At 32.6% G+C, this 24409-nt stretch overlaps 4 protein-coding genes across 4 annotated transcripts; 3 read left to right on the forward strand and 1 right to left on the reverse strand.

The window, feature by feature from the left end:
- Positions 1-35: 35 nt before the first annotated feature.
- Positions 36-863, forward strand: LOC131605917 (probable CCR4-associated factor 1 homolog 11; the record flags this gene model as incomplete). The annotated part of the gene is made up of 1 exon (XM_058878205.1): positions 36-863. A coding segment is annotated over one exon (828 nt), but the record flags the coding sequence as incomplete, so codon positions are not given.
- A 500-nt stretch (positions 864-1363) lies between these two features.
- On the reverse strand, positions 1364-6633 carry LOC131603625 (glutathione S-transferase T1). The gene is made up of 7 exons (XM_058876017.1): positions 6483-6633; positions 6315-6388; positions 6164-6224; positions 5500-5553; positions 2870-2949; positions 2049-2254; positions 1364-1736 (listed from the first exon to the last, which is right to left on the reverse strand). Exons 1-7 carry the CDS (start codon positions 6545-6547, stop codon positions 1524-1526), a joined length of 753 nt encoding a protein of 250 aa, XP_058732000.1. The 5' UTR covers positions 6548-6633; the 3' UTR covers positions 1364-1523.
- An 8091-nt stretch (positions 6634-14724) lies between these two features.
- LOC131603626 (probable phospholipid hydroperoxide glutathione peroxidase) lies at positions 14725-17003 on the forward strand. The gene is made up of 6 exons (XM_058876018.1): positions 14725-14995; positions 15096-15172; positions 15277-15338; positions 15992-16110; positions 16487-16654; positions 16746-17003. Exons 1-6 carry the CDS (start codon positions 14750-14752, stop codon positions 16773-16775), a joined length of 702 nt encoding a protein of 233 aa, XP_058732001.1. The 5' UTR covers positions 14725-14749; the 3' UTR covers positions 16776-17003.
- A 4164-nt stretch (positions 17004-21167) lies between these two features.
- Positions 21168-23904, forward strand: LOC131608056 (probable glutathione peroxidase 8). The gene is made up of 6 exons (XM_058879995.1): positions 21168-21398; positions 21495-21571; positions 22588-22649; positions 22753-22871; positions 23472-23639; positions 23721-23904. Exons 1-6 carry the CDS (start codon positions 21345-21347, stop codon positions 23751-23753), a joined length of 513 nt encoding a protein of 170 aa, XP_058735978.1. The 5' UTR covers positions 21168-21344; the 3' UTR covers positions 23754-23904.
- Positions 23905-24409: the final 505 nt, after the last annotated feature.

Here is a 24409-nt window from a genome sequence, read left to right on the forward strand (position 1 = left end):
TCCCATTTCTGTTTCAATCTAAATTCAAAATCGTATTCAACAAACACAACATGAGCAACTCGAAAGAAGTTATAATACGCGAGGTGTGGGCATTCAATGTCGATTATGAATTTAGTCTCATTCGCCAAACAATCCGTCAACACCATTTCATCTCAATGGATACGGAATTCCCGGGCGTTATTCATTCGTCTAAAATCGACCGACGTTGTCTCCAAGCCTGTGATCACTATCGTTATTTGAAAGCGAATGTTGACGAGCTTAAGCTCATTCAAGTGGGTCTTACCCTCTCAGATGGAAAGGGAAATCTTCCTGACTTTGGAAGTAACAAGAGCTACATATGGGAATTTAACTTCTGCGACTTTGATGTTAATCGTGATCCCTGCAACGAAGACTCCATTGATATGCTTCGCCGTCAAGGGATTAACTTTGAGCGCAATTTATATCACGGTGTGGATTCAAGGCGTTTCGCTCATCTGATGTTCTCCTCTATACTTGTTTTCAACAAATCAATCACTTGGGTCACGTTTAGTAGTGCTTATGATTTCGGATATCTGGTGAAGATATTGACCCGAATGAATTTACCCAACAAGTTAGAGGATTTTCTAAGTATTGTAGAGGTATTGTTTGGAAAAAGTGTTTATGATATGAAACACATGATGAAGTTCTGCAACTCTCTCTATGGTGGTCTCGAGCGAGTGGCTACGACCCTTAATGTGGGTCGGGCGGTTGGAAAGTCTCACCAAGCTGCATCGGATAGTCTGTTGACGTGGCATGCATTCAACAAAATGATGAAGACTTATTTCAAAAATGATGAAGCTCCCAAGCATGCAGGAGTGTTGTTTGGATTAGAAACTGCAGCTTAGGAATAGAATACAAGAGAATCCAAACATGTTTCTAATCTACTTTTCTACTTTTCAATCACACGCTTAAATATAGAGCTTGATTGATTCCTTTCTTAAAAGCTGTAAGGAGTAAATATCAATTTATAATTATTAACCATCTAAAATAAGTATAGAGCTTGTTTGATTCCTTTCTTAAAACCTGATTTTTTAAAAGACAAATTGAAAAGCTTATTTGATTAATTTGTTCATAAAACTATTTTGCAAAACAATTAATTTAATTTAAAAAATCTGGATAATACTTGTTTTTAAAAATAAACAAAAAAACCGATTGTCTTGGTATACTTATCATCCAACAGATAAGTCTGCGTATACAAATTTTGTCATATTTCTTCATGGCTAAATATTAAATACTATACAGCAATTTACCAGCTCTTTTGAATTATTTTGCACGACAAACTTAAAATACAGACAAACTAACATATGTAATGCCAATTCCTCACTAAGGACTTGATTCATGAATCTTTGAATCGATTGAAATTTATTATCTGCTAAACTTAGCAATCTCAGTAATGAGTCTCATGCAGAGTCAAGCCACAATTGCAACCATCAATGTATAAAATGTTAGACATGGCTAATTGGTCACATAAAGCTGTCAAGTATGTTAAACACATGGTTGATATGTCACATCTTTGAAATTATGGGAGCTTTATTCCCAGATTTAATTTGGCCATCTGCTTTACTAGATTGCCGCACGGAAAGCCTCGCTTTGAGTTTATAGAGGACATTATGAACTTCATCAAAATGTGGTTTCGTTGCATTTTTTGTGCTCTCAATCCATTGTTGAACTTTCTTGTATGGGCCAATAATACGATCATGCTCTTTCTGGTCTAAAAGCTGCATCCAAAAAATATGTAATTATCAAACATACTATCAGCATTATGTTTGGATGTCACAATTCTAGCTAAACAGAATTTAATTAGATCAACATTAACTGTAGGAAATATTTCTTCCCGTTAGCCAAACCAAACTCAAATAGACGTGCCAGACTTCCCTTGTGTTTCTCGATTTTTCAACCATACAATGCAAATTGAACAAGAAAGACCTTTACAATTTATTTTCTTTGAATTCAAGGAAAAATCTCAATAAAAATTTCCTTAATGAATCATGGCACGAAGGTATATAGGAAATCCCCAATCCCCAGTTTACCTGTAATTGCATAATTTCACAGACAAGACTGAGATCTGCTATGGAAGGTCGGAAGCTGCCAAGCAAGAACGGTCCGTCACTCTTAAGCCAAATGTTCTCTATTGTGGACAGAGATGATACCAAAACTTTCTCAGCTTCAACAGCTGCTTGTGCATTTAGTGGTAGACCCAATAATGGAGCTAATACAGTATTTAGAACATATCCGGCTAGAGCAAAAACAAGTAGACTGGGTCATGAAAAGAGAGGAAGCAGAAGAAAATTTGCACGTAAAGGAAACAAGTGTCTTCTCTTATTCTCAAAGAAAAATATGAATCAGAAATTAATACAAAGAATGTAATTTAAATGTACATGCAAAGAAGAATGCAACTTAACCTAAAAATACATGGCATTGCCAGATTTATAACCATCAATGTGCTGAAAGAAAGACTCAACTATCCATATGCTGTCAGTGCCATCTGTAATTTGAACATTATCTATGAAGTGTAACCATGATTTTCTAGGTAGCTCGATTGAACATTACTACTTTGAAAATGAAAAGATTAAACTTGAAGTTGATCCTAATAGAAATTGATCCCTAATATATATGTTCACATTATAGAAATTGATCCCTAATATATATGTCCACGTTATAGAAATTGATCCCTAATATATATAAAAAAAAGGCCCCGGAATATAAAGATATCCAGGTCCAGCAATCAAGGAAAACTAGAAATTGATCCCTAATCTCTTCTTACATTTAAAAATTACTGAAAGGAGACCACTATGAAAATTGATTACTGAAAGCAAATAAACAAAAGGGTTATTTTTGTGCTATAACACACCTGCTCCGCGGCGCAAATTCAGGTGATGCCAATCTAACACTGAATGAATTTTAGCTTTCCTTGAAGCATCAGCTGGGTACCTAATGGAATGAGTAGTACAAAAAAATTCAAAAATAGGAGAACGAAGTGTATATCTGCAATGAAGGTGGAACAACATAGTGAAAACAGAAAGAAACCTGCACAATGTAATGACTAACATACACAAAGGTGAAACCTACTGGAGGATGCATGTCTTCTCTTTTAGTGACTATTAAGAGAAAGTGAATCTTACTGTAGGATGCCCATATAAATTAATTAAGTAAATAACATTAGTATCCAGAAAATTCCACTAACCAAGAAAATGCAAAAGTAGAAAGAGATGCAGAAAATTTCCCCGTGAATGTCATTGTGGAAAAGCGACGAGAGACAGGCAGATTCTTGCAAATTTCTTGGTATCAACAGACATTTTGATGGACATGGCGCGAGTATTGTGTCCGAATCGAGGGTGAAACTGACTATAACAACTACCAGAGAGAGATGGAATTCACTCGACTTGGACAACCTAGTGCCACAGCCGCCGAAACTGCCAGATCCTGCCAGTTCCTCGTTGAAGGGTGGATTTTCCTTTCGTTTGGTCGAACCGGCACTGTTAATGCATACTGCTGTCATGCTATGTTTTTGGCTCAAACATACCACTCAAAACAGAGTGTATGACCCATACATGAGTTATCATGTTTCACGCCTTGCTCTGTCATTCTACTTCATGTTATCGTACCCTAGTGGACACTTGTCTTTTCCTTCAATGTCACCTTGAGAACAAGGTGGATCTTTTTGGGGAAGTATTAGACCTTATAAGTTACTAGGAAACAAAAATATGAATGTGGCTGTTCTATTCTATCAAGCAATTACTTTTTTATTAGCAGTTACTGTTTTTAATATTAACCTTTAGTAGCAGTTATTTAGTAGTTATTTGGAATGTGTGAATAAAATGAGGATACCGTAGGTTAGATGGATCATCTGGGAAATTAGAAGAGGATATTTGGAAGGGAGAGACCAAGCTCTCGAATTCTAGAATTCTTGGAGGGGAGAGACCAAGACTCTAGAAAATCTTGGATAGGAATCCTTTATCTTTTATTCTATTTATGTCAAGACTGTGAGTGTTGTGTGCCTTTTTATTGAACTACCTATTCTATCATCAATAACAGTAAAATATTTCTATTATATTTCTCAATTTGGTACCAGTTTCTATCAACGGGTATCAGAGTAGTTCTGATCTGGGGCAAAAAATTCAAAGTAGGGGAAAATGGACATGCTGCAGTTTGACGGCAGCAGTTATGCCTATTGGTGGCCGATTTGCATTGATAAAAGCATTTTGATGTTGTGGAACACCGGAGAGTGAGAAGTTTCCAGAGACGGTGAAAGCCTTGAGAAACCGTGCTCTCATATGGTGGCAGACTGGCAGTGGTGGAGTTAATGCCATCTACAAGCGAGTTGGCGAACGTTTCATGTTGCACTACTTTTGCATTTTAAGAGTATAGAGACCTCCTATATCTGATGAAGAAGAAAAAATTGAACTGGAAATGGAGTTGTCGATGCCTCACACATTCAACCTTCAACAAGACGAAACAAACCAAGGAAAGTTCGCTCTCATGCAGATAACGGAAGAGAGAAACGAGGAAAAGGTAGAAATCGTAAAAGTAGAAGATGCCGAAAATTCCTCGGTGAATGTCATTGTGGAGAAGCAACAAGAGACAAAAGGAGATTTTCGTAAATTGCTTAGTATCAACAGAGACTTTGATTGACATGGTGTGTTTGAATCGACGACTGGACTGTCTCCAAACGTGTCTTTAGTGAAGGGTGAATTATTTATGTTTTAATCAAAATGGCATTATTAATGCCTACTCCTGTCTGTCAAGCTATGTTTTTGGGTCAAACATACCACCCAAAAGGCCAAAACAGTCTGTATGTAGTTATCATGTTTCATGCCTTGCTCTGTCCCTCTACTTCAAGTTGTGGGACCCTGGCGGACGCTTGGGTAACCTTCACCTAGAGGACAAACTTATTCAAAATGTGTATGAGATGAAAGATCAACACTGATTATATCAGTTGTGGGAAAATTACTATCAATTATGAGGCAGTTACTTTATGGGATAGTGACGGCTAGCTAACATGTGTTACTGCTGTGCTAGGGAGAGACATTGAACAGAAGGAGTTCATTGGAAGAATTATTGAATGGTTATTGGGAGAGCCCCCAACTCTAGAACATTTGGGAATGGGAGAGGCCAAGCTCTTGAATCTTGGTGTTTGTGTGTCCTATTGTTTTATATTATTTCCTATAATTATTGTAATGTGTTTATGTGTAATATTCTGGTTTTGAATCATTCTCCAGAATTACTAGCAATAAAGTATTAGTATTGTGCAATTACTTTATGTTCCCCTATCAGTTTCTTTCAGTTGCCCATGTAAATTGAGTAACTAACATTAGTATCCAGAAAATTCCACTAACCAAGATCGTTTTGTGGAGATACAATACACCATTTAGCTAATGAAAGTAATATCAAACACTTGCACAAGCAAATACCCTTCCTAGCATCTATTCATTCACGTGTCTTGAATTCATAAAAACTTAGCAAAAGAGGTAAACTACTAACCAATGGTTTGCAACTCCAGGAAATGCAGAAGCAATATAGATAAGAATTGCATGACTGCAAAGAAGAAAATAACACATAAATTTTAGCACCAAACTAATTATAATACCAGATTAAAATTATAGGAAGCATTTGGAATAACTTATATAATAAAGTTTATTTTTCTTTGTTGATAAGATAAACACTTATATTAGCCTGTGCTTTTCAAAATAAGCACTTAAGAAAAAGCTTGCATAAGCTATTTTTCTAACAAAAAATAAAATTAATTTAATTATTTTTGTGACATAAATTCTTTTCACAAGTTATCTTTAAGAACTTATATAAATAAGCTCAAAAAGTATGAATAATGCTATAATCTGTTTCAATAAGCTATTCTAAACAGTGTTACAAAACTTATGGCATAAGATAAACTCAAATAAGCCAATCCAATAAGACCTTAGGTGCTTCTAAATACTTAAAAGAAATATCAAGTGAGGCATTCATAAATTGTTTTTTTGCTTTTTTTCAATAAGCTCCTTATAATAGATTATCCTTTATAAGCACTTAACTAAACCTAACAGAATAATTATTAGTTAATCTACCTGAGGTAAATACAAAAATCAGAAATACAATAGCAAATGAAATGAAATTTGAATTACAGTAACGGTTCGAAGAATAATTGAAGTACCTCTCGAATAGCTTGTACCTTCCATCAACAATAACAGGAACTTTCTTGAGAGGGTTAATCTCTGAAAGAAAATCAAATCAATTGAACTGATTCCAAATGAAAAACAAACAAGATATTGAAAAATGCGGTGATTAGATATGAATTTGATTACCTTGAAATTCTGGAGATAGATGCTGGCGTTTGGAAAGTTCGATATGGATCTCCTCGAATTCTATCCCATTGACTCTATCGATTGCGAGTTTTTCAGAATCAGATTCAATTAGAGTATGCGTAGAGTGAATGGATTGAAATTGGGAAAAGAGAAGGAAAGTGAAAATACTTGCAAAAGATGAGAATCGCGCGGGATGGCTGGGACATGCGGTCAGCATACACTTTCAGCTTCATTTTTGTTTCTTCGCTACACACTTCACAACTATACACGTCTATTATGTGTTTTTATTCTTCCAAGTAGAAAATAAATTTGTCATATATAGCTCGGATAAAAGATAAGAGTTTTATTAGGCAGTTGAAAGTCAATTAATAGTTTGTTTAATTTTTATGACATGAATCAACTTTTTAATGTGAAGGTTAGGTTGTTGTTTGGAATCGTATGCCTCTACAATGTTAAAATATGTAAGGATTGTTTTATTTCATCTAGATGTAGTGAAAAATAAATAAGAATTTTTACATTTTCGTAAAATGGTGTAGATAGAGAAGTTTGTTCATAAGAGTAGGATTCATTTTGAAACATGGTAGATAGGCACATTTATTAGAAAACATATGGAAATAGACTATTTCAAATAGTAGACACTATGGTTAAGAAGAAGGTTAAATTCATGTGCCAACAAGAAACTAAATGGACAGGGAAAAGGCAAAAGAATTAGACAACCTAGAATTTAAGCTTTAATACATTGGGAAAATTAGAACAAAAATGGAGTAAGGATTATTGTAGACAAAGAGTGGAAACAGGATATTATGGATGTGAAATAGTATGAGATTGAATTGGAGCCTTAAAGTTTGTGTTGGAACAAGACACCTTGAATGTTATTAGTGCTTCTGCATCTCATATTGGGTTAATAAAACACCTTGAGATAAAAAAATTGGAAGATTTAGAAGGCTTATTTTAGGTTATATCTCAAGGAGAAACAATTTTTCTATGAGGGGATTTAAATGGATATATAAGGAGTGTGGCAGGAGGTTTTGAGGATCCGCATGGGAGGTATGGTCTTGGTGACGTAAATGCAGAAGGTAAATTCATCCTTGAAGTTTTTGTCGATTTTGAACCTTATTATAGCTAATAAATAGTTTAGGAAAATAGATGAGCATCTTATCACATATAAAAGTGTGATAATATTTTCTCAGATAGATTTCTTTTTTATTGGGAAGATTTTCTATGAGTGTAAAGTTATATCAGGAGAGAACTTGACTATCCAACATAGAGTATTGGTTATAAATGTAAGAATCAAGAGGAGAGCGGAGATAATAAGTCACATGTGAGCTCCACGGATCAAATGGTGGCATTTGAAGGGTGAAAAACAAGAAAGTTTTCAGCACAATATCTTTAGGGGGTGGGCATCCATAAGTAAATGCAAATGATATGTGGAATAAGATGGCCTAAGAGATTAGAAAACGAGCTAAAGAGACGTTGGGAGAATCAATAGGATTTGGACCTAGGTATAAAGAATCGTGGTGTAGAATGAAAATGTTTAGAGTAAAGTTAAAGTAAAAAATGTCGAAACTTGAGAAAAGTATATGAATGCTGAAAAAAGAGACTAATAAGGAGGCGAGTGAAGAAATGACACAAGCCTTTGACAAAAAATAGCAATCTTTAGAAATCAAAGACGTGGAAAAACCTATATATAGGCTTGCTAAGAGAAGATAAAGAAAAGAAAGAGATTTGGATCAAGTGAAATATTTTAAAGATAAAAGAAGACAAAGTCTTGATTCAGTAAAAGGATATAAAGGATAGATGGAAGACGTATTTCTATCATTTATTTAATGAAATGTATGATATCTCAAAGAATCAAAACTATAATTATTAATGTTGAATTCATAAAGAAGAGATAAAAAAGCATTGAAAAGGATAAGTAACGGTATGACGGTTGGACCAGACAATATACCTATTGAAATGTGGAAAATTCTCAGATATAGAGGCATTTAATAGCTCATCAAACTCTTTAACGAAATTATGAGGTTAATGTAAATGATAGATGAATGGAGAAAAGGCACTTTAGTTTCAATCCATAAGAAAAAAGGGATATACAAATTTATAGGGAGCAAAACTTTAATATCCCCGTGAAGATAATTATTAAGGTCCTCCTCATTGAGCGAATTGATAGGGAGGAGCGCGCCAAGGTAGATAAGGAGCTGAAGGTGAAACTCTCTAAGTATCAAGGTGATCTGGCTAAAAGGCACACTCTAATTCAGATTTGCGAGCAGAGAAAGTGATTCTTTTAGGAAAACTTCAGAAGGCGGATTCTAAATCCCATGAGTTTGGCACTAAAGAGAGGGAATTATGGGAATCCCTGGAGAAGGCCCTCAACGCTCATAAGAGATTAAAGGATGAGGTTTATGTCTTGAAGGAAAATTTGGTGGAGACCTCTGATATCTACTTTGAGAGGGTTAAGGAGCAGATAGCCTTCCTCCACCCTAGTATGGACTTGAGCCTCATGTACATGTTTAAGGTAGTTCATGATGGAAAGTTAGGGGATGTGTCAGCGATCTCTCAATTAGCATTCTCGTCTATCCCGAATATTCAAGTTGAGCCTGAAGGCGACAAGCCATATGGGGATGTCAATATGGTGATGCTTCCACTTGGGATGCTCTTAAAGAGAGCCTGACTCCTAAGGAGAGTCAATGACTAGAAGACTCGCCCTTCCTCTTATTATTAATAGTATTTTTTACCATCTCAGAAACTGCACTCCTGGAAATTTGTCTTAATGGCTTTTTATGTACCCTTGAACATTGCATGTCCTTAAGGGATTTTTAAGTATTATGCCTTTGTCCCTTTGTTATAATTTACTCATGGTTAAGATTTTTATGTTTGGGACCTCTCACCTTACCCTGAGGCGCGATATGTTCTTCCATGGAGCTAGTATTTGTCTCAACTTTTGTCGCAAGGATCCATTTATAGAGTTTTAGCAAGATTAATAGCCTTGGAAGGTGGCAAGAGCTCCCGCGTGAGGGTCCAACATATTAGTAGTCTTAAAAGACAACAAGGACTTTCTTGTAAGGATCTAACATGTTAAATAATCTTAAAAGGCGGGAAGGACTCCCACTTAAGGATTCAGCAAGTTAAGTAGCCTTAAGAGGCAACAAGGACTCCCACATAAGGATCCAACATGTTAAATAGCATTAAAAGGCGACAAGGACTCTCACATAACAATCAAGTATGATAAATAACCTTAAGAGGCAGCAAGGACTCCCACGTAAGGATCCAGCATATTAACTAGCCTTAAGAGGTGGCAAGGAATCCCACATAATAACCAACATGTTAAATATCCTTAAGAGGCACCTAGGACTCCCACGCAAGGATCAAACATGTTAAATAGCCTTGAGAGGTTGCAAGGACTCCCGCGCAAGGATCAAACATGTTAAATAGCCTTGAGAGGCGACCTCGGCCTAGATCTTTTTCTTTTTGAGATCATACGGGTAAACAAGTGAAAATCCAACACTCATATAAATAGAGATGGCCTCGTTAAAAACCAAGTGTTTATACAATAATGTCGAAAAACAGTGTCATCATGAAGAACAAAAATATCCTTATAGACATGGATGATATAATAACTCGCCTAAGCAAATAAACATAAACAAACTAAACTAATGGATGGGGATTTCCCCTGCGGAAAACTTGGCAATTTCTTCTTCTGGATTGGCGAGGATCCCCCGACAGAAGCTTCCTCCAAGTGTTTTATTCTTGCCTTCTGGCTCACTCATACCATAATTTATACATAATTTATACAGAAACTATATACTCATTACTTTTTAATTATTTTTTTCTCACTTTAAAATGTGTGCAGCACTAAAAGAAATATATACAGTATAAACTACAAGATGTAAGAAAACGGTGTACACATAGCATAGCTCTAAAATATAACTCTGCGTATTCCAAAATGTAATTCTTTGCATTCCGAAGATTTTAAAATAAATATAGGCAACCATAACACAATCTCTTATTTTCAAAAAAATAAATAGAAACAAAGAAACACAAAATTGCCTTATGTATTATATTTATTAATTGAAATTTTATTCTAATCCATGAATAGTATTTTTTTTCCTAAACACAAGTAAACAATAATATCATTAGTGCTTACAATGATTGTTTAATATGATTTTCATTTAATTCTTTGCAGCAACTTTTTTTCCTTTTCATTATTTACTTCTTTTAAATATAAAATTGTCACATTTATTTATTAAATTTTAAGTTTTGTTATTTGAACCACTATATTATTTATTCTTATTACTTTTGAAACATTTTTTAATTAAAAAATAAAATATAAAATTAAATACATTGATTATGAATATTTTAAAACATATCATTTATTTAATATATGACGATAATATCTTTATTTAATACATGAGACCAGTGTTTTAAAAATCGGACCGGACCGGCCGGATGGATCGGTCGAATCGGGAACCGGCCAGGTAATCGGTCTGATTCAATAGCTGAATCGGGAATATCTTTGAACCGGTCAAAACTGGTATAAACCGGGAAAAACCGGCAGTTTAAATGCATTTGTTTTTTTTTTTTATTTTTTTTTACTTTAAAAAATTAAAACAATGTCTTTTTGACTATTTTAATGAAAAATTAAAATAAAAAATAAAAAAATAAAACAAAAAATAAAAAATTTGTTCCAGATGCGGTTGATTTTATTACCAATAATTTAGATATTGAAGAAGGAGATCCCAATGTTGAAACAATTTTTTTATTGAAATTAAATTTAATAGACAATGGAATTATTTTGTTATAAATTATTCAATTAGATTATATTGTGATTAAACTTTCGTTTGCAATTATATTTTATAATTATGTTCTATTTTATTGTGTGTGATACTTATGTGTAAAATTTGAATTTAAACTATAAATTTTGTGAATTTATTTATAGTATGATATTTTCAAAAAATTTAAGTGCTAGTTATATTTTGTAGAGACTGAATCATCCGGTTCGACATATTTTATACCTATATAATTTTGTTATAACGACTGGTCTATTCAACCGAGTTATCCTATTTAACCCGGTTTAGTCATGCGGTTCGACTAGTGACTCGGTGGTTCGACCAATAAACCAGTGACCTAGTACCTTCACCGGTTTGATGTCCGGTCCGATTTTTAAAACACTGCATGAGACAATTATGACGTATGAAAAATACAATTTTCTTATAAAAAATTCAAATTTGTCGTTATTTTTATTTATTTTATTTTATTATATATTAAATATTTATAAGAAAGATGGATAAATTCATACTATATTTTTGCATATATAAATTCATAATATATAAATTTTATATTCATATGATATTTTTTACAATTTACTTATCACATTCCATTTTTCAAAAACTTTTTCTTCTAAGTTTTTCAACAATGATTATTTGTCCAAGATTTGTCAGAGATTGCTTATAAAATTTAACTGTGTTTATTTGTCACAGATTTGTCAGAGATTTATTTTCTATTAGATGATAAAATTATATAATATCAATAGAATCCATAAATTTACAATGCAAAAGAATTTAAAAATTATAGGTGTCCAACGGGCCTAACCTATTTTTCGGACGGGCCGACAAAATATTTACTTAAATTGAACAGATATTAGAGATCATATGTTTTAATGAATTATGAATTACTATAGCATATAACTTCTAAATTAGTACACAAATTTAACAAACATAATATTATTCAATTCAATAAATCTAATCAAATTATTAAACCAATATGTTTTTTTGGTGTATTATATGTTTTAATTTATAATATTGGTTAATTAAAATTGTAAAATTAAAATTATAAACAATTATAAAAATTTTAGGCAAGCCAGACGGGCCAAACCTGTTTTTCCACCATATATTTGGTTTAATAGAAATTACCAAATCTATGTATATCCTGACAACTACTACAACTTGATAAATTAAATTAATATTTGTATGACAATCAATATTGATTTTTTTCGGTAGATTTATATAAATTTTTATATACATTTTTTAACCATAACTATATAATATTTATTTAATATTTATATCGATTTTACGCGACCCGTGCGAACGCACGGGTCCTTTACTAGTATTAATAGTCTTAAAAGACAACAAGGACTTTCCTTGTAAGGATCTAACATGTTAAATAATCTTAAAAGGCGGGAAGGACTCCCACTTAAGGATCCAGCAAGTTAAGTAGCCTTAAGAGGCAACAAGGACTCCCACATAAGGATCCAACATGTTAAATAGCATTAAAAGGCGACAAGGACTCTCACATAACAATCAAGTATGATAAATAACCTTAAGAGGCAGCAAGGACTCCCGCGTAAGGATCCAGCATATTAACTAGCCTTAAGAGGTGGCAAGGAGTCCCACATAATAACCAACATGTTAAATATCCTTAAGAGGCACCTAGGACTCCCACGTAAGGATCAAACATGTTAAATAGCCTTGAGAGGTTGCAAGGACTCCCGCGCAAGGATCAAACATGTTAAATGGCCTTGAGAGGCGACCTCGGCCTAGATCTTTTTCTTTTTGAGATCATACGAGTAAACATGTGACAATCCAACACTCATATAAATAGAGATGGGCTCGTTAAAAACCAAGTGTTTATACAATAATGTCGAAAAATAGTGTCATCATGAAGAACAAAAATATCCTTATAGACATGGATGATATAATAACTCGCCTAAGCAAATAAACATAAACAAACTAAACTAATGGATGGGGATTTCCCCTGCGGAAAACTTGGCAATTTCTTCTTCTGGATTGGCGAGGATCCCCCCGACAGAAGCTTCCTCCAAGTGTTTTATTCTTGCCTTCGGGCTCACTTTGCTTGCGCGCACTATTTGACCCTATTTAATTTTAAGTTTTCCATATATCATTTTTTAGGGCTCACATTAATCTTTCTGGGCACACTTGGGGCCCACGGGCATTAAACTTTTTAGGCATAAAAATAGTAAAATTGTATGTAAAAACTAATGCACGCAAAAGCCCGCAAGAAAATGGGTCGGGGCGAACACATTAAAGAGGGCGGGCCTAAAATCTTGTCCCGCCTCGCAAAAAAATGCGGGGCAAAATGGGCTTTTCTCTGCGGACCGGGCTCGTTTTGCCACCCCTTACTAGAGTTGCATCGATGGGTACATCACTTGGTACTTCACGGTGTCACACCCCTACGTGATCTCCGCTGCAGCGGGATCACCACCCAGACCAGCTCATCAGGAGTTCTGCAGAATCATCAGTCTTAGTTGGACCACATTGACGATGTTATTCCTCGATGTTGTGAGATACTTGACATGGCGCGGGAAGACATTGTTGATGGTTTCTTCCCTGAGGGGTCTGATTAAAAGTGTATATTGTATGGTATCATTGGGGTGGCAGATGTGGTATTTTGTATTGTCCACATCGTGCCAGGACAGGTGGGGCACTTGACGGTAGAGACAGAGTAGCCAGCAGATGACGTGGTGGACGCAGAGGAGGAAGATGTTGTCCAACACACACAGTAGTGATGCCTATGATTTATGGATGTATGTATTTTGATTACATTTATGTACTTTATTTTGATTATGTATATGACACTATTTGGATGATTTATACGATGTATTCTTTTGGTGTATTATATTTCATTGCCTTTAAATTGCATTACTTTGATGTTCCATTTTTTTTATAAACATTGAGTTTTGAAGTGAAATGTAGTTGATTTAAAATATAACAGAATATTTCGTAAGTACATCCACGGACCACGCTATTTTTGACACCTTTCTTAGATATATCTACGAAAGATTTTCTGAACTGAATTAATTTGCATTTTTCCAACGTTCACGGTGGTTTTTACACTTCCGTAGATGCACCTCTAGAAAAAAATCAAATTTTATTTTAAAAAATATTTCCTGATATGTATCTATGGAATCATGGGACATAATTATAATTTCGTCATATAGCTAAGAGATTCAACAGGTGGATTGAGATATTGCCAAATTTTTATTAAGAATTTAAATTTAAAATTTATAAAATATGAATCATTAAAAAATTAACTCGTTCTTTTTAAATATATAGACAAAACATTAAAATAGTAAAATCTAATTAAATTAGTATAATTGTTTATATAAAAAATAATAATTGTTTATAGGTCAATTGGACATTAAATTTGATGGAAAACATTGAAATAATTCATAATTTAACATATTTTCTCCATAAAAAAATAATAATGACGTAAGCGGTGATGATGGAATGGAATGGTGAAAAAAAAGAAAAAATGATATACCCATCGAGCACCACCGGTGCACGTGGACACGAGAATAACCGTCCACGCGTAACCGTTATTCTCTTCACATTTACAGCTCTGTCGGTGACACTTCTATTAGATCAGACAACACGTAAGAAGAACGCTATAAATTTCAATATCCATTTTCTTCTCAATTCCCAATGCTTTGTACTTCAACTCGATTCCTCTTTTCAACTACAACAAAACTAGCTTTATCTTCTTCTTCTTCCTTTCACTTTTTCTCCACAACTTATCCATTCTCAGTTTCTTCTCTTCCAAACAAATCTTTTCTTAAACCTAAACCAATTCTTACAACTCCCCTAACCCCTTTGTTCTTCGCTCTCAGAACAAATCACGCCATGGCTTCCCCATCAAACCCCCAATCAATTCACGATTTCACCGTTAAGGTTAATATCTCTTAATCCTCTTCTCCATAAACCTAACAATTACTAGATTCATTCATTCGTTGATTGATTTTTATTTTTATTTTTTTTATGAATTTTGCAGGATGCTAAGGGTAATGATGTTAATCTTGGTCAATACAAAGGAAAGGCCCTTATCATTGTCAATGTTGCCTCACAATGGTATAATTTCATTTGGTTTCAGATCTAATTACTTTTATTTTTTTTCTTTTGTTGTGCTCTTAATTTACTTTTAGTCTAATTTGTTTTATTGTGCTTTGATGCAGTGGCTTGACTAACTCCAATTACACTGAGCTGAGTCAATTGTATGAGAAATACAAACAGAAAGGTTTCTTTTTTGCACTCTATCTTTTAGTTCTTTACCGATGATATCTTTGTTTTGTTCTGTTTGTCATGTTTCTTTCTTGTTGTCCATTTTATTTTTGTGTTATATATAATTCATTGTGCATCATTAAGATAAAAATATTTGTTATGAATTACTTAGGTGCATAAGCTCAGCAACCAAACCAAAATATTAGTCTATTTAGGGGTTGTTTTGATAAATTAAGTCTAAACAACTTTAGAGCCCTTGTGTGCTTATTAATGAATAAGCCATTTATATGTAACAAGGTAAAATTAATTTACTAGATATAACTTATTTTCTTAAGTAATTTTATGGACATGTGTTTCATAAGTTCAAATATGCCCAGGACCTAGGTGGGAGAACCCCTTTTACTTATAAGCCTCATTTTTAAGTGAAATGTCCAAACCCTAACTCAATTGAAGGTCCTTAATATTGGTTATTGTTTTTTACATTCTTTATAAATAATTTTTCACTCTAGATTAATTGGACAACTTGACTATATATACCAAACATTAACAAGATCCCTCTCTTTTCTAAGGTTGAAAGCCACTATATTATTATGGTGTTCTGTTATATTTCTTAATTTCTTTGTTGTCTTTATTCAAGTATTTCTTAATTATTTTGTTGTCTTTATTCAGGTTTGGAAATTCTGGCATTCCCATGCAATCAGTTTGGGGCACAGGAGCCTGGATCTCTTGAAGAGATACAAGACTTTGTCTGTACTCGCTTCAAAGCTGAGTTTCCTGTTTTTGACAAGGTAAAAACTTTGCCCATCTCTTGAATCCATGTTCATAGAAGAAAAGAAATGCTTTCATCATGACATTGGCACCTTCAATACCAACCTTATGGGGTATAGCTCAAATCATGTCTGTGAGGCACATGTGCTTTCTATGAATCTCCAATCTGGCTCCCTTATTCATATTCTGAATTATCACTACATCCTAGAGATAGAACATGTGATTCTTTCTATGATTTCCCAAATCTTTAAACTAGTTTCGGACCTTATATGATGAACTAAGCAGGGATGAATAAATTGGTCCCGGTTGATGTGGTTTCAATTTTCAAACGCTAGAACATGTTTGTGTTGTAGTGTTAAATGCATACTTATATGATGTTTATTTGGTTTTAATTAGGTTGATGTGAATGGTGCTGATGCTGCTCCAATCTACAAGTATCTAAAGTCAAGCAAAGGTGGACTCTTTGGGGACGGTATCAAATGGAACTTCTCCAAGTTCCTTGTTGATAAAAATGGCAATGTTGTAGAACGTTATGCACCCACAACATCACCTCTTAGCATTGAGGTAAGACAATTTGTATGATGCCACATAATATTGCCTAGTAGATGTCATGAATATTTTGCTCCAACTATGTTTCTTTTGTTGATTTCTGCAGAAGGACTTGTTGAAGTTGCTTGATGCATGAAGAGTTATGAATGTTGGAAGCTGGAATAAATGAATATGGATGATGAGTTTACTATTTTGTATGTGAATAAAGGAATGTATTGCATACAGATGTTGGTGCAATTTTCTCCATTTGGTATACTTACTCAAACAGTTGTTATGTATTGCTGATTTTAGTTCTTCTTCATGAGATTGTGTACTTAACTTATTACTAATGTATGAATGTAAAGTTAAGTTCCGTTTGGTCTTACACTATTTGTCTGTTTAAATTGTTGTTTACCGGTTAGATTTGATCAATTTACCCGTGATATGATATGGTAAAATGTGATGTCTGTGGCGTTTGTAAATGCTGAGAGAAAATTTAAATCCCATATCTCTTGAATTTATGTGCTTGATAGTGTATAAGATTCTTACAAATTGGGGGCTTAGGATAAGGTGTTTGAGTTTAAAATTCAAATTGGGATTTAAGACAAAGGGAATTTATTTTTAGACCTCCTGGTCTTAGATATTTCGGGGGAAAATTTCAAAATATTTCCGGAATTCGGAAATACATCATAAATATTATATCTGAAATAATTTTTCGAATGTGCATTTTAGAACAATTATAATTTAAATTTAGGGTTTTTATTTTGGAATTGGAGTTGTATATTCAAATCGTTAAAAATATAAATATAATTATTTTTATTTCATACAATTATTAATTTATTAATATTTATCATTAATTTTAAATTTATGAATGAAAATTAATAGATTAAATTAAAAAAAAATTCCGTAACTTATATAATATTAAAACTCAATTATTATTTATTTTAAGAAAAATATATAATATTAGTCAAGAAAATATTAATAAAATCTTATATTAATAAAATCTTTAATAATATTAAAATATGCATATATATAGTTTTGGTGAAGAAAAAATTATTATAAAAATTATTATTATTATAATAAACAATACTAATATCTATATTTATAGGAATAATAAAAATAATTATTATAAAAACAATAATAATTATAGTAAATAATAATAATAATATTAAAATAAAATGGGAATAATATTAACTATAATATCTCAGTTAGGAATAATATTAAAATCATTATTATTCTTATTATTATTATTATTATTATTATTATAAATATAATAATATAATAATATTTATATTTTTATAAAAATAATAATATTTATTTAATTTTGTTGAAAAATTGATAACAAAATTTATCTCCAAATTCATAAAAAAAAAAAAGTTTTAAAAAAATATGTATAGAATAAAGTGTTTGAATTAGGGTTTAGACTTAGGGGTTTAACTAGTAAAAGTTTAACTTTATGGTTGATGCAATTTCTAAGCATATAGCATTAAAATCCACTTCAAAACTACTCCCTCTCTCGCTGGTCCTTATTATACATCTTTGAGAAAATTTAGTTTGAGATTTATTAGTCTTTATTATACGAGAAAATTTATTTTTTAAGATTTATTAAATAACTAATATTTAAATTAATTATATTTATCTATCAAATAATGAATTTAAAAATTAATTTTTCATTTAAAACTAGACCCAAATTAAAATAGAGGTGAGGAAGGAAGGTAAAATAATAGATTAAAGAAAGTTGATAGTATGGTGTTTGTTCAAGAACTTCCACACAGTTCTACTAAAAAAAGCTAACTTAAAAAAGAGGGAAGTCCACAAACGTGAAACTCTTCAATCCAAGTTTTGGATCATACAATTTTTCAAGGCCAACAAGATTATGGGCATCCAAGTAACAAACTCTACTTAGGAACATAATTGAACTTATCCTGAAACTAGCAAGTAGTTGTCTACAATCAGAGGCAAGAAAATCCAGGTTAACATTAGGAGCAAGCAATACAGTCCACTCCACCGCAACCAAAGTATTAGATTGGTTGGACTTTTGCTAGTGCCTAGTTGCAAACTCCATCTTATGGCCAATGGCCAAAGTTTCTACAACTTCTGTTAGAGGTTGAAATAAAGATAAATTTCAGATGCAAATTCAAAATAAAAACACAAAAATAATTTTTGAAAGTTTGAGAGAAAAGTCATTGTGTTTGCTATGATTCTCAAAATCATATGCATGTTATGGGATGGATTTAGAAAAAGTGATTTATATATGTGTTGGCGTAATTTACGAAGCACACACTCTGACTTGGACCCTACGACACAACACAGATACTCTGACACCGATAATGTCAAAAACATAGGACACCGACACCGCTACAGCCTACGTATAAGATAACATTTTAGTTTCATTTATTCATATATTATTAAAATAGTTAAAAATATTCTAATTATAGTTAACGTCTTAATTCTTTATTGATAAGATTGCTTTACTATATGTTTAACATTTTTAGATGTGTAAGATTTGTCGAAAAAATATACAAATGTGTGTTGAAGTAATTAAAAAAAACAGTTTTTTGCTTGAAATATTTGTCTAAGTTGTCTGACATTATGGTATGAGTGTATACGAGTGTCGGACAGTGATTAAAGGAGTGTCGAAGCAAAGAAAAAAAACCAACTTGTGGACACTTGTCAGCTTTTTTCGACACTTGTTTACTTTTCTGACACATGCCATATTGATGTCATACAAGTGTCGGACACCGCGACACGCTAAATTCTAGAGGTGTATGTGCTTCATAGGGAGTAATACACAAAAATAAGAGAAAAATTCTCACTTGATTCGAGTCAAAAGAAAATTGTATGGTTAGAGTCGAGTGATTAAATGATTTAAATCAAGAATTAAAAACTAAGAAAACTACTTTGTGATTTGAATGAGACTATTTCACGATTCGAGGCATTGATTCAGGTTAAAGAAATCCAAGATTCTATCATAAATACATAATCAAAATTCAAAATTTTTGCATCCAAATTCTTATTTGATTCGAGCAATATTGTGATTTGAATAAGAAATGCAAAAATAGAGAGATAAAATTGTTTTTTTAGATTTAATTTTCTATTAGGCTCACCTTTTATCATGATGTGAATCAGAAATATATAATCAATTTTTGATTTTCACATTCAATTCTTCATTTGAGTAAGTTAATTCTCTCATTTGAATCACGCTTCTAAAAATTTAAATTTTAACAAAAATAAAGTGTTTATTAAATTGAGATTTGACATTATTTGAATCATGTTTTCATGTATTTTTTGATTCAAAATTATGATCAATTGACTAGAACTATATTGCATCTAGGGTCGGTCTTCTGAATTTGGGTGTCTTGGGCGAATCAAAAAAGTGGTGTCCCTATATTTTTTTTAACAATAAATAAATACATAAGGAAAAAGAAATAATTAGATAAAAAACACATTTTGATTTGACATTGTGCAAAAATAATACAAGTATGGATCTTTGAATCAATGTTTATACTACATCAAAATATAAACCACTATAAAGAGACTTATTCTCCTTCTTCTTGATCTGATCTTTTTTCCTATAAAAAATTGATCAAACCTTTAAAATTATTTAAATATCATCCTCTTAGCATTTTTTTGCTGCAGATCATTAATAATTTGGTCATAATGAAGGGACTTATTCTCCTTCTTCTTGATCTGATCTTTTTTCCTATAAAAAATTGATCAAACCTTTAAAATTATTTAAATATCATCCTCTTAGCATTTTTTTGCTGCAGATCATTAATAATTTGATCATAATGAAGGTTCTTTAAAAAATTATTTTCAATTGAAATCAACGCACGACTATTTAATCTATCTTGTGACATAATAGATCTCAAATAAGATTTTAATAATTTTAATTTAGAAAAACTTCATTCATCAGATGCAACGGAATAGTCAATATTATTCTATAAGCTATCCATGCATTAGGAAAACAATTAAAAATCTTTAAAGAACTTAATATCATATAGCTTGATTTTCATTCAAGTGTTAAAACTTCTCTAATAACTTTCAATTCTTCAAACAAAATTTCATCATCAAGATCAACAGCTTAATCCAAATTTGACACGGTTAGAAGATTGCTAACCTATCATATAACATTATCAATAATATAAAATATTCTCTATATCATTATTTTAATTTTAGTGCCTCAATTAAATTCTTTAGTTGTTAAAATTATGGATATATTAATTGATTTTATTTTAGGGGAATTAATTGATCTTACTCTACTCTATATTTTATTTATGGAAAATTACATTCTTTTATTAATTTTGACTTCATAGTGTCCCTATAATTTTGTTTGCCAGTATTTTTTTAAAAAAATTCTAACAAGTTTTTTATTATAGAAAATTTTCTTTTAATATATATAGGAGTCCTGGGCTCCCGCCCCGCAAGTCCATCAGTTTAATTTATGAATGCATTATAAACGATTTAGCACTCAATTCTAAAATACTCTTTTTTTTTTTTTTTTAAAAGCCAATTAAATTAAAATGAACTAACAAGGCAAAAGTCATGCCTTTAGAAGACAATCCAAAAAAAACGTATTGAGTTGTGAAAAAATTGATAGGAGAATTTGAGTATTTAATTTGGTTTGGTTGTTCTAATTCTAAACTCCGATCCTAACAGGACCTAGTCTCTTATTTTGCTGACCTCCATCCACCAGACCACCACAACACTCACCACGCTACACAAGATGACCACCGAAACCAACAAGGACCCAAAATCTGTCTACGATTTCACTCTCAAGGTTGCCTACCTCCTCTATCTATCTCTTTCATTTCCGCTTTCACTTAACTACAACTCTTTGTTTTAAAACAGTTATTGTTGTTTTTTTTACTTGCAGGATGGTAAGGGAAATGATGTAGATCTTGCTACATACAAGGGAAAAGTCCTTCTCATTGTTAATGTTGCTTCCAAATGGTATATTCATTCACTTTTATTCATTTCATTTTAAACCCTCAAATTTGTTGGCGCAACATCGGGGGAGTCGAGTTCGGGAGCATTGATAATCACGGGACATTCCTTCGAGCAATACATCTTTGTGGGAGAGACACCACTTCTCCACCTAAAACCTTAAGGTAATAGGTGAGTGGGTTCTCCCACTTATATATACTCAAGTTACCACACACTTTTCCAATGTGGGACTATTATCCACACTCACACTTGCCCTCCCCCGATGTTGTTCCAACATTTGGTATCATGAGCCTTTGGTTCGAGAAAGGGACCCCCTCCCCCGATGTTGTTCCAACATTTGGTATCATGAGCGGATACAAGTGTATGTGGAAGTGGAGTTTCCACATGGAGGGGGAGCATTGTAGACTCACACTTGAGGGGGAGTGTTTAAGGTTTTAGGTGAGTGGGTTCTCCCACTTATATATGCTCAAGTCACCACACACTTTTCCAATGTGGGACTATTATCCACACCCACACACTTTTCCAATGTGGGACTATTATCCACACTCACACTTGCATTATTCTCAACACTCCCCCGAGTGGGTTCTCCCACTTATATATGCTCAAGTCACCACACACTTTTCCAATGTGGGACTATTATCCACACTCACACTTGCATTATTCTAAACACTCCCCCGAGTGGGTTCTCCCACTTATATATGCTCAAGTCACCACACACTTTTCCAATGTGGGACTATTATCCACACTCACACTTGCATTATTCTCAACAAAATTATACTAATTTCACCACACTAGTTTTCCGAGTTCCTGCGTAACTTTACTATGATTTAACTTTGGAAAAACAAATAGTTACAATTTAGTCGTAACAAATATTTTGTGAGATATTTTTTAGCCACGGTTTAACTATGAAAAATTTTAGTCTCAGTGCGGTTGTCCGCCTTACACACCCTCAAATACAGTCTGATAGGCTCTATATATAATATTAAAACTTTGTTTGTTTTGTATTGATTTGAATGAGGCAGTGGCATGACCAATTCAAATTATGTGGAGTTGAATCAACTGTATGACAAGTACAGACACAAAGGTTTGTTACTATAACACTAAATTCTTGTTTTGAAGAGTGATGGTAACATGTTACATTTATTTCTTTCTCAATGAGATGACTGAATTGGTAACTTAATAATTAGGTTTTGAGATTCTGGCATTTCCAAGTAATCAATTTGGTGAGGAAGAACCTGGAACCAATGATCAAATATTGGACTTCGTCTGCACTCGCTTCAAATCAGAATTCCCCATCTTTGATAAGGTACTTGTTTGGTGAGGAAGAATCTATAACCAATTTGGTATAGAGATGCCTATGTTGAAGATTAAATTAAATACTAGAGAGTAGATATTTTCTGTCTCTGCATTATGTTTGGTCATATGATTTATGCTTTGCATTGTCATCTATCTATTATCAATGTCAATCCTAAGCCCTTCCCTGTGTATGATGATTTATAATAAGTTAATACAAAATACAGGCACATCGACACTTCGACACTAATAACAAATTTAGAAAATAGAATAATTGAGTGTAACCACATGTGTATGTGTCGGACATGGTTTCAATAAAAAAGTGTTGGTGGTGCTACATAGAGCACTAGTAACGAAATCCTTGAACTTCATCCACTTTATAAACTATAGTTCCACTGCTACTATGTGAACAGTAGTGATGAACTTAAAATGTTGCCTGACTAGTTGTTAGTTGGATAAAGATTATAAGATTACTGATATTCTGCATTGACTTCTGCTAAAAACTTTGAATTGAAGAACTGATATTCTGCATTGACTTCTGCTAAATACTTTAAATTAAAGAACTGATATCATTACGCATAACCTTACAAGTTCATCTTCATGGTTGTGCTAGATTGAAGTAAATGGAGAGAACTCTGCTCCCTTGTATAAATTCTTGAAGTCGGGTAAATGGGGAATTTTTGGGGATGATATTCAGTGGAACTTTGCCAAGTTTCTAGTTGACAAGGATGGCCAGGTGGTGGATCGCTATTATCCCACAACCTCTCCTCTTAGCCTTGAGGTACATGGAGTATTATTATTCTAGAAATTCATGTTTCAAATTTTTATATATCAATATCAGTTTATATGGTTTGTGTTGCAGAGAGACATCTCCAAACTACTTGGTGTTGAATGAATGCATACATGAATTCAGCTTGGAAGAGAGGATTTTTGTCTTCTTGAATGTTAAAGCATCACCTTGTTGACTTTATATAATGTTTTCTTTTTGAATTCGTAATGTTTTGTAAAATGGATTGGTTTCTGACAAACTGAACAAGACTTGAATATCCTTGCATTCTTCCTTCCCTTCCCTTTAACTAAGATTTAAGTGCTTTCATAGTAACTTCCATTGTATTCTTCCTCCCCTTTATACTAATTTTGATTAAAAAGAGAAGTTAATAATTAAGACTATAAAATGTCAAAGACTTTCTTGTTTTATTTATAATTTAACTGATCACATAAGGTCTAACCATCTAAAATTTTGATCAATCATATTGAATCGGTACATGTATGTTATTGGCAGTACCTTATAGAAAATGTACAAAAATTATTATCACAATCCACATTGTGTAATTTACCCTCTAATAAATTGTTCTTTGTATCCTTAGAAATATCTTTTCATTCAATCAATATCAAAAAGTTAGACTAGTCATACTTCCCTCTCACTTTAAAAAACCAAAAATTAGGAGAAACTATAGACAAGTGTGATTTTTATGAACAAAGAGTAAAAGTGTTTGAATTGAGCATTTTATCAAGAGATAATAATTTTTTGAAAGAATTGAAAACGACTTG

The sequence above is a fragment of the Vicia villosa genome, linkage group LG5 (genome assembly GCF_029867415.1).
Source record: "Vicia villosa cultivar HV-30 ecotype Madison, WI linkage group LG5, Vvil1.0, whole genome shotgun sequence".
Taxonomy (NCBI): Eukaryota; Viridiplantae; Streptophyta; class Magnoliopsida; order Fabales; family Fabaceae; genus Vicia; species Vicia villosa.